The sequence below is a fragment of the Thunnus maccoyii genome, chromosome 15 (genome assembly GCF_910596095.1).
Source record: "Thunnus maccoyii chromosome 15, fThuMac1.1, whole genome shotgun sequence".
Lineage (NCBI taxonomy): Eukaryota > Metazoa > Chordata > Actinopteri > Scombriformes > Scombridae > Thunnus > Thunnus maccoyii.
In genome coordinates, this window is record NC_056547.1 from 7,017,852 (window position 1) to 7,029,013 (window position 11,162).

Genomic DNA, 11,162 nt, shown 5'->3' on the forward strand with positions numbered 1-11,162 from the left:
GTCTTACAAAAAGCAGTGTGTAGTCGGGGTCACATTTCACATGTCTATGAGTTGTTAACAGCTTCACCAAATAGTGATTTTACCCTCTAAACTTTTCACATGGTTTCATTTCAATAAATGTTCAAATGATCCATTATTTCACCAAAAATCAAAGATTAAAGACAAAGTCAACAAACTGAAAACAGATTTGTGTATCAGAACTTTGTTTTTTCTTCTTTCCTCTCCCATTAATCATCTCATGACCCCTCAGATTTATCTGGTGACCCTTTGGAGGGGCCCTGACCCCTAGGTTGGGAACCACTGGACTAAACTAGCTAACTGTATAGAAAGTAGTGTAAAGTAGCTCCACCTCCAGCAGCTACAACAGTAACATGCTGCTCTAACGCTGATGCTCCAGTATTAATAATCTAATGATGTCATATATAATAATATATCAGTCAGAGGGACCAAACCACTTAAGTAGTATTTTTCATGCAGGACTTTTACTTGTAATGGAGTATTTATTTTTTACATTGCTGTATTGATACTTTTACTTAAGTAAAGGATCTGAGCACTTCATCAACTTCTGGCGCTTTCATATAATAAAGTGATGTTTTATAAGATCTATGTTACTTCCTCTTGTTTTTAATTCAGACTGAAATGTGTAGAACTGGTTATGTGTCTCTCAAATTTAAAAGGAACCACTGATTATTCCCTCAGTCATTTGCTTATTTTATCTGTTCATTTGACATTGTAGCTTCTTTGTCTGAGTTACAACATTGTGTCTCCTGCTTGTACAGTGTAAGGAATTATTGTGTGTTTGCATGCTTTGTCTGCAAATGAAATGTTTCTCACAACAGAATAAAGAGTTAAAACTGAACTTTGACTGTGTTGTCTTCAACATGTATTTTTTAAAAAAAAATCAGAGTGGATTCCTTTTTTGCACAGAAAAATACAGCACAGCTCTGCGAGACACGGTGCTGTGTGGCTGTGTGAAGGTCCTAAATTTAGATCCACACAGTATCACATGCAGTCAAACGCACGCTAGCACATGTCACTGCGCCACGCCTTTTCTGCTGCCATTTTGTGTCTGTGTTTGTTGTTTTGAAATGGCACACACCTCTCTCTCTCTCTCTCTCTCTATATGACCGAGCAGTTACTGCAGGGCAGATTGTCAATATTTTCTCACAAGCATTTTATACATTAGAAATTAGAGGATACTCAATGTCATGTGGCTTTATAATGTTTTGATTTGGGGCTATTTGTTGATTTTTAAACACAGAAATGAAACTTTCCAAAGAACAAAATACTTTAATTATCTGAAACAGGTAGAAGCAGTAAGAATATGACTTGATTAACTCTTTTCTTCTGTCTATCTCTTGAGCCCTGCTGCTCCTGGTTTTAGTTCAGGATCAACTAATTTAACTTGGCAAAACAATCTTATACAAACTGCAGCTGTGGCCAGGAAACCACCACATTGGTAGAGAAGATGACTCCTTTTCCGGAGTCAGAATAGTGTTAGAGCTCCTCCACATGGCAGAAACAGCACATCCCTCCTGTGCTGCTTCTGTTTCTGAGAAATCATCTGACCAGTCTGTTAGGTTTCGTTTACTGTGATACAGAGATCCGGAATGATTTGCACACACACACACACACACACACACACACACACACACACACACACACACACACACACACACACACACACACGGAAGAAGAAAGAGGAATGGTTGTGATCTCTTCTTGTAACCCTTGTTTTGCCACATTCCTGCCGTGTTGATGAAAATATTCTCTGCAGGAAAAATAATGAAAGATGAGCACCAGCAACACTTGAGTGATGCCATACTGAAAAGTCATTAATTATGTGTGTGCAATTGGCTTTTAATCTATAAGAAGCTGCACCATGTAAAGAGAAATAACATATTTGGTAAATAGATTATTTGGAAATATTAGAGGTGATTATCATAAAAAAAACAATAATTGCATGTTTTAAAACATATATTGCTCTCTGAATATGAGGGTGATGCAAGGTTGGGGTGATGGTGCAGTAATTCATCTTGCTATTAGTCAATAACTGTATGTGTGTTTCTGTTTCTCTTGTCCTCATCTGACCTCCGTTGTCACAGACTGGATTCCACTCCTGAAAGCTTGCAGCCTCACATGTCCACTTGCGTCTCAATAATCTCCATTTGTTGGATTAAAGGAGTCATGATGTACAGAAAAAAAGTCCCGAGCACTCCTAACTAAATCTAGTTATGAAAAATCTTTGTTACAGATTTTGTTTTTGCAGAGGAAAAAACCAAGGAGGCAAAGAAGGACACATAAAGATACTAGAACACGTCCACATGTTATATTAGTCCTGGTGGATTATTGCTTGTCAGAGGGCGCCATCTACCTGTAGAGCTGAAAAACTATAAAACTACATCAGGCAGCATGCTTTCAACTTCTGGTGAGAAGGTTTTGTGTCTCAGTTTCCGGTTAGATTTATTTTTCAGTTGCATATTTCCCATTATTAATATGCATTGTAATGTTTTATGCGGTTTTTCTTTCTTTTAATGAATTATGCAAAGCAAAAGCACCTTGAACTGCCCTGATGTATAAAATGTGTTACAAAAATAAACTTGCCTTTTAGGTCATTAAATGTTGACAACAACACCAAGACAAATTCATTGTATATTTACTGATTACCTGCTTAGCAATAATTCCAATTCTGATTGATTGTGGCGTTTTTATTCTGAAATAACGACCGGAACTTGGGTTTTTTTCTATGTCTGACTTGACTCGTGTCTAAAAGTGAAAGTAAAATGAACCTGGAGTTGAAGGGGAAAACCACCGATCTAAACGCCACTTTTTCTGTCTGATACCAGCAGATAAACACCTGAAAGCAGAGAAACACAAGAAAAATACCGACAAACATGACGGACTTCTCTACAATTTACAAACTCTCTCTGGTTGCAGTCGCCTGCTTCGTCCAAGGTAAGTTGGGATATTTCTGTCGATACTTTTTGCTCTGCAGTGCTGCGAAACTACACGAAACAGACGAGTTTCATGCTTAAAAGTATATCTAATGTTATAGGCCAAAGCCAGATGTAGCTTGTTCTCGTGTAATGAAATAATTAACCCAGACTCCGCCAGAAAATGGGCATAGTTAGGGTTAACTCGCATATCGTTTATTTCAGCATAATTGGCGGATATTAAATATTTTTGCAACAGATTTTGCATTCACATAGGAGTCATACATCATTTCGGCAAAATCCAAACATAGAAAAACAGCTGTCTATTATAATTTGGGATGAAAGTGTACAAAACAACTTGAACTTGAGAGATTTCAGACTATTAAAAAAAGAGTAAATTGTTGTTCTTTTTCAACTATATGTATGCCGAATTTTGCATAAGACCCATTCACGTCGGAAAATATCTTAACTAATGTCTTAGCAATATATACATTTCCTATTTAACGTTGGTGAACCTAAAATCGCGGTATATTTAAAGGGTGTTTGGTGTGAAGCGTTCAGGGGGGCGTAGTGCATGGCGCCCTCTCGTGGCCGAAAAACTTATTACACCCAGCGTCTACTGCTCACGGTGTTTTAATTAATGAATCGATTAATACAACAAAAATTCATAAATGACACATAAATAACATATAGCGAGATAACAAAAGTTGGAAATATAATCGGAACTTTCTGAGAAAATATTGCCCATTTTCTCAGACATCTTGTTCCAAGCTCGTATACATTTACATGAAAAATCAGGAGAATAAACTGGATATAAGAGGAGAACAAAATGATGGAACCTACAAAAATGATAAAAGTGTATCACCCCTCCCAGTCTTTCAAAATGTCACATTTAGAAATCCTTTAGGGAAACAACAGCCGCAATTTTAATGGTTGCCCAAGAGATCACAGTTTTACTTTTATTTTCAACTGCCAGAGTTTTTTTTATATTCCCCCCAGGCCTTGTGTAGCACGTAGCACTCAGTGCTATAGTCATAATAACCTCTATACTTTGTTTTGTTTGTTTTTTTTTAACTTGGTGTTTAATTCCTTTTTTGTGTGTTTTACACTCTCCCTTGCTATTATAACACACCTTATTTAAGGATCTATAGTAGGTCTGTAATAAAAAAGAAGTTTTAAAAGATAAACTTCAAAGCTGAATTCTGATTCATGTTAAATACTGGAGTGTCTCACTGGTAAATAGAAATTTCTAGGAACTATATATATTTATTTAATGTTTATTTGTATAGGGACAAGTATATAGCATGAACTTATGCCACATACCACTGCATCATATAGTCTAAGCAATGCCTGTCCCTAGATGGGCTTTTAAAATACATAAAACTCAACAGTAAAATACAAATAAAACTGCACAAGACTCATCAATACATATGCACACATTACAAAACGAAACTGAACAACAAAGTTCATGCAAAGCGGCACAAAACACAAACAGCTCAAACAAACATACCACAAAAGTTTCAAAAAACAACAACCAACAGTACAATATAACCTTCAGTGTTTCACAATGGTTCTTTATCGATTGCTGATATATTGTTAAATCTATTTTTCTAAAGCCTGCAGCAGCAGCTGTCCGGTGATGGAGTGCTGGTTTGTGCAGGAGAAAGCAGGGCGAGGAGGAGGATTAACTGCAGCTACGACCCAAGAAAAATCCCTGCTTTACATCGGGACAGACGCTCACAGCCAGAGTACTAAAACCCAACAGGCTCCGTCCGACATCGACCCCGGCAGAGTCTACTTTGTTACCGGTTAGTTCAAAATGAGTGACACACTGAACAGGATGTGTAACTGCACATTTATTTAGATGTGTGAGAGAGTGATGCATGGTGCCTTCTGTATATATGGGTAATATTTTTGCATGCATGTATGTAGAGCTGCAACAATTAATTGGTTAGTCAATCGACATAAAATTTTAGTATTTTGATAATGGACTAATTGTTTTAAGTCATTTTAAGAGAAAAATTCTTGGGTTCTAGCTTCTTAAATGAATATACTTTCTGTTTTCTATGACAATAAATTGAATATCTTTGTGTTGTGGACTGTTGATTGGGGGGAAAGCCATTTAAGGTTACATCTTGGGCTTTTGGACATTTTTCACCATTTTATGACAGTTTAAAGACTAAACGACTAATAGATAAATTCAGGAAATAATCTCCAGATTTATTGATAATGAAAATAATCACTAGTTGCAGCCCTACATGTGTATGCGTCCATGCTCTCTGTTGTTCATTGTGTGTAGATACAGTAAGTGTGGCAAATGTGAAGCAGCATTCTTACTGGAAGGTAATTTATAAGCCTCCACAAATATATAAGTGCTAATGATCAATTAAAATCATCACTGTACCTGAGTATTATTTCACCTTTTTAGTAGCCTATTTCCTTCAGACTTGCATGCATTTGCCCCTGGTTCACCCCTAATATGACCACAGTGCAAACTGCCTTGCTAAAGACATCCATTACAATAGTTATTGAAAGATCTTTATTCAGTTTCTCCACTGACTTTCCCTTCTGGAAGTGTGTTTGTCTAAACTTCAAGCTACAATTGTTTTTCTCTGATATATTTCATTGTGGGGGCAAAAAGTAAAGGAGATAACTTGATGTCTTGATGTTGATTGTTTTTTAATCGAGTACTGCACTCAAATGCAGCAGATATGTACTCTATGCATTCTCTATTGTTTTCTCTGTGAATTTTTATTGATAGAGTCATTTACTCAAACATCTATAGTTTAGATTTCTTTGCTTATCATAGCTTTAGCAATATAAATATGGCTTTTACCTCATTTATTTATTTACTTGTTTGATTTTCTTCCAGGCTTGAACTTGAATTTGTCAGCTAGGGCTTCTACACTTGATGAGATATTTATCAGAAATTACTTTGTTGAAAAGAAAAAAATGTTGCAGTTATGGTTGATCATAACCCAAAGTACAAAGTAAACATGTGTGAACTTTCTGCATACTTTTTCATATTACAATGTGTACATATAACCGTTCTGACTCCTGTGTCCTCAGACCCAGCCGCCACTCTCTGCCACCACTCTCTCAACCCTCCCAGAGGCTCTGTGAAGAAGCCCCAGTGTGAGATCAACCCCTTCCTGCCGCAGATCTCCACCCTCAAATGGGTTGCTCCGCTCACAGACTCTGCCGTCAGCCCCAAATACCTGCAAGCTGATTGGTTTTCAACAGCCATTCAGGGGCTCAACCAACAGCTGGGTGTTTCCAGCATCATGCGTGCTCCTACAGCAACCAAAGAGTACAACGGTAATGATCAAGATGGTGAAGAATTCATGATTTTTATCTCATCTCAGATAGAAGTGGTAGTTTAAATTTATCTTCCTCACTGTCTCTTTCCTCAGTGATCCTGAGTGTGACCAGTAAAACAGTCTCGGTGCAGTCTAGACTCGGGGAACCGGTGCTGCTGGACTGCGGCTTCTGGGTCGACCCCTCCTCGCCTCTATCTGGGTCTGGTTTCGCCGTTGAGTGGCGCTACCAGTTCAGAGGCGACGGACGACTGGTTCTGGCTTACGACGGCAAGGCAGACCGTTTGGCTGATACACAAGAGGAAGGGGCCACGCTGGACTTTGACAGTTTGCACGAGAAGGGAAATGCATCCCTGATCCTGCAGGAGGCTCAAGTGCGTCACTCTGGGACGTACATCTGTACGGTGTATCTGCCGTACCTTCTGGCTCAGGTGGCGGTGGAGCTTGACATTGTAGGTGAGGGAAAAGATTGTGAGTTTTGTTGTGTGATCAGAAGACAAACTTGCACGCTTTAAAATGGTAATGTCTAGATTGTTTTTCCTATTCTGATCCTTTTCTTTGACCACATGGAAATATTCTCTCCCTGAAGCATTAATGCAAGTCTAGAGGTGCTTAACAGGGGAACTCATGTCCTTGTCCATGATGGCATTCATACTCTTTCAGACATTATCTCTTTCTTTAGTATCTGGTTTCAAGGGACACTGAAATAAACCAATTAGTTGAGAGCACATAATAAACTAAACTGCCTCAGAAAAAAGATTAATAAGCTCCTTCACTCTTTTCCCTTCTACCCAGAACCCCCATCCCTGTCCATCCACCCCTCCCCTCTGCCCATCTCTGTTCCCGGCCAGACTTTGACTGTCCAGTGTGACGCATCCGGCTTTGCCCCTCTCTCCCTGGAGCTGAGCTGGGAGTTCAAAGATGCCGATGGGAAATCCAGGCCTCTGGGATCCGGCAGCGTAACGGGCCACAGGCAGGCCTGGGATGGCACCTTCAGCCAGAGCACCCGGCTGGAGCTCGACACATCCAAGCTGGACCTGGGAAGAGGAGGAGAGGTCACCTGTGTGGGTGTCCATCCCGGAGGCACAAGACGGGCCAGCGTGACCCTCAATGTCATTGGTAATGTGGAAGATACGGTTGTTTTTTTTTTTAAAAAGGCATTAAATGATTTATCAAGCTTTTTTAGCAACAACACAGATAGAAAAGTTGTGTTTTAGAGATGATTAGGCTGTGACATTAAAGAAAAAACGTTTTTCTTTATTAAGTGTTGAGGTAAAAAAGTCCATCAAGATGCTAAATATTATAATTCATATTTTACTTCAAGCCCTGAGGACAAATAAGACTTAATTCTGTATGTTTAAGAGCTGCTGGCCAAGATTTCAATGGGTGAATTAGAGAAGGGAGATATATCAATATACAACTGTTACTGTGATATGAGACCAGATATTATGTGGGATTTTGGTTATTATGATATATTGTAGCTGAAATGTTGTCTTGTATTGTATTTTCCTGGTTTTAAAGTTTGCATTACACTAAAGTGATGCAGTTTACTGAATGTATTTGACTGTGTTAACTGAGTTTAATGAACAGTGAATAACTCTACCTGCTTAGTTGTCATATCCAATGAAGTGTTTTTTCCTTCCCTGGGTTTGGATTACATTCAGGGCTGCAACTACTGATTATTTTCATTATTGATTAACCTGTCGATTATTTACTCAATCGATTGGTCGTGTGGTCTATATAATAATAGAAAATAGTGAAAAATTGCTGTTTCCCAAAGCTCAAGTTGACATCCTCAAATGTTTTCTCTTCCCCAAAACAGCAACAAATCCCAAAGATATTCAGTTTACTATCATAGAAGACTAAAGAAACCAGAAAATTTGAGGAGCTGGAATCAGAATTTGGATATTTTTTCTTAAAAAAAATGTCTCAAAACGATTAATCAATCATCAAAATAGTTGGTGATTAATTTTCTGTCGATCAATTACTTGACTAATCATTGCGCCTCTTATTACATATAATACTATGTTACATACAACACATATGAAAGCATCAGCAGCCATAGACTAAATATCATAGTTTTATAAATTTAAAGGTATTTAGTCGAAAATGCATCTTATATGACTTTGACATATACTTGAGATGACTGGTATTCAACTACATCAACCATATACTGTATAGCTAAGGGTTAGTAAAACATGAGTAGCAAAACGCATCTTCTTTTAAATTCTAATTTTATTTGAGATAAGGGAATCTTAACACTTTTGTGCAGTATTAAATGTTGGCAGTAATCAGAATTTTGTCCTTTTGTGAAATTGTTATATAAATTGTTTTATCAAGCTTGACAAAAGTGGATAAATTAAGACTTCTGTCTTTTGTCTTCTCAGGGTTCAGCACTCCATCCATTGAGGACTCAATGGCAATGGTTGGTGTGGCGCTGGTGCTCTACGGTCTCATCAAGTTTGTTTCTTGGACCTTCACCGGCTCAGGTAGCAAATAATACAAAATCAATAACCAGAAAAATGTTATGATAATAAGTCATGAATTTATTAATGTTCTGCACATATTTAATCATTTCAAACTTCAAGGAGGCTTGATGCATTATTATTTACATAAAATATTTAGTATGGGTTAACATGTTATACTGTTTAAAGAAGATACAGTAAGATATTTCAAGCATAGTGTTGATTTAATTTCTTTATCTAATTGTTGTATTTTGTTTCACTGTATTTAGGCTCAGATGAGGCTGACAAAAAAGACAAGGTAACTTTTCTTTTTCAAATACTAATAGACAAAATGTTTACATAGATGTTCATTTCGTTCACTTTTTTAATTATATAATTTTATAACACTGCAGCTGCTCCTTTGTGTACCTCCTCTCAATAATAACTTTCAACTTGTTCCACTTGCAGTAAGAGAAGTAAAGAAGCGAAAGAAGCCAACTGTTGTGAAACCGCAACACTGAACCACCTAACCTGTCTGCTTTGATATCTGGGTGGAGTTTTTGCAGTGATTGCACACTTGTTCATGCAGACAATTATGTCATTTTTTTTACAGCTTGTTGCATAGTGGTAAATCTTTATATACTTTGATTTGATGTTTTTCACAGATCCATAGGGAAACTTGCTTGTGCTCATACTCCTTCCATTCTTGCTCAAATAGTAATGCTAATCCAAACATACCTGTTATGATATTACTTTGATCCTTTCTTCTTTTAAGGGATATAGCTGTGATATCATACTGGCCTTCTACTGTTTACTTGCTTGTTTTGTTTAAAGGGAAACTTCAGTATTTTTCAACCTGGACCCTATTTTCCCATCTTTTTGTGTCTAAGTGACTTATAGGGACAAAAAATTTTGAAATTGGTCAGTACTGAGTGAGAGCACTGCAGCCGGCAATGTAATCCAACGGGGCAATAGCGCCCCCCCAATGTACGTCCACTAAAAGTGTTTGTTTTTGCCACTGACAGGCCCAGATTGTTTTTAACATTATGAAGAGGACCATACAGAGAAAAAAGAGAGAAGTATTTCTTAACCTTTCACTTGATCCGGTCTGTTTGTTGTTGTGTCTAACCAAATCTTGCTCAAGGAGAAGTCTCATTCTGAAATCCTGTGAGAGTTGAGTTGTTACAGAGTTGGAGAGAGGAGTGCTGGGAGGAGTTTGTTGTGTTGGAGTACAGAAAGTGTAGTTTAGTTTTATTCGAACGATTTCCAAATGGCTGAATATGTAGCTGATTTCGACAGCAACTCAACTATCGCAGGATTTCAGAATGAGACTTATCTTTGGGCGAGACTTGGTTAGACACGATAACAAACAGACCGGATTAAGCAAAAGATTAAGAAAAAAGTTTTATTTCTCTGTACGGTCCTCTCCATAATGTTGTCAGACACTTATAATAACAATCTGAGCCTGTCAGTGGCAAAAACAAACACTTTTAGTGGACGTACGTTGATGGGGAGCAGTTGCCTGCTGCAGCTCTCTCACTCAGTACTGCACCAATTTCAAAATTTGTTGCCCTCATTAATCACTGAGACACAAAATGATGGGAAAATAGGGTCCAGGTTGAAAAGTTTTCCTATCGAATTTCCCTTTTTAAAGTATCTTGTCACAAACACTGGAAAAGATCCAGAAACTTGACGAAATTTTGAATTGTGTTGAAAAATCAGCTTCAATAAGGAGGTGTAAATGCTTTCATATGATGCATATAAGTAAAAAAATAAGTATAAAATAATAATAATAAAATAAGTAAGAAATACAAAACAATGAACTTTGAAGGAATAGAAAAGTTGAGCCCTGTGAGAGGCTGAATATTTTATTTTACTGATCCTGGACAGAAAAAACAATGTTTGACTAAACTGTCCAAACCCACAAACTGAATAATGTTTTTGTAAATACAGAGAATATAATGTATGTACAGTATATTCTGACAATTTTTTTATATATGTGTATGTGTGTCATGAGGACATTCACAGCACATGTTACTTTATTTTATTTGTATATTGTCCAAACTGTGGTAGGAATGAAGCTCTCACTCAGATACTTCATTTGAGGTGTTGTGAAGGAGGAAATGTGAAGGAAATGGTACAAACAGAGCACACAATTCTACTAGGAGAAAATCCAAAAGATGTGTCAGAGTTTAAAAAACCATAATTGGTTACTGCTTTTTTAGGGAAGTAAAAACATTTCTTAAAGCATGCTGCCAGTTTCCTGTTTGCAAATGAGTGTCTTGTTCATCACATCTGTGGGTCACATTGTGGGTCAAATCGTCTGAAAATGCTCACATGTACATTGATGATAGGATCATAACGGGGATATGGGAGTATTTTCACAGACTGTTATGAATGTGATATTTTTTCTTGCTGTCAAGTCTACAATGATGACTGTTTTTTTCTAAATAAACCCTTCATGATGA

At 37.4% G+C, this 11,162-nt stretch overlaps 1 protein-coding gene across 1 annotated transcript; it reads left to right on the forward strand.

Moving 5' to 3' along the window:
• The first annotated feature begins 2,731 nt into the window (after positions 1-2,731).
• Positions 2,732-9,727, forward strand: LOC121912946 (tapasin-like). The gene is made up of 8 exons (XM_042435525.1): positions 2,732-2,955; positions 4,550-4,741; positions 6,003-6,251; positions 6,347-6,706; positions 7,046-7,369; positions 8,638-8,739; positions 8,985-9,013; positions 9,163-9,727. The coding sequence occupies exons 1-8, from the start codon at positions 2,895-2,897 to the stop codon at positions 9,163-9,165; spliced, it is 1,320 nt and encodes a 439-aa protein (XP_042291459.1). The 5' UTR covers positions 2,732-2,894; the 3' UTR covers positions 9,166-9,727.
• The last annotated feature ends 1,435 nt before the right edge of the window (positions 9,728-11,162 follow it).

What these genes read in the sequence shown, in the direction of transcription:
- LOC121912946 (XM_042435525.1), top strand. Translation starts at nt 2,895, where the DNA reads ATGACGGACTTCTCTACAATTTACAAACTCTCTCTGGTTGCAGTCGCC. An exon ending in GGTGGAGCTTGACATTGTAG is followed by an intron (nt 6,707 to 7,045) that starts GTGAGGGAAAAG and finishes CCTTCTACCCAG; the next exon opens with AACCCCCATCCCTGTCCATC. An exon ending in CGTGACCCTCAATGTCATTG is followed by an intron (nt 7,370 to 8,637) that starts GTAATGTGGAAG and finishes TTGTCTTCTCAG; the next exon opens with GGTTCAGCACTCCATCCATT.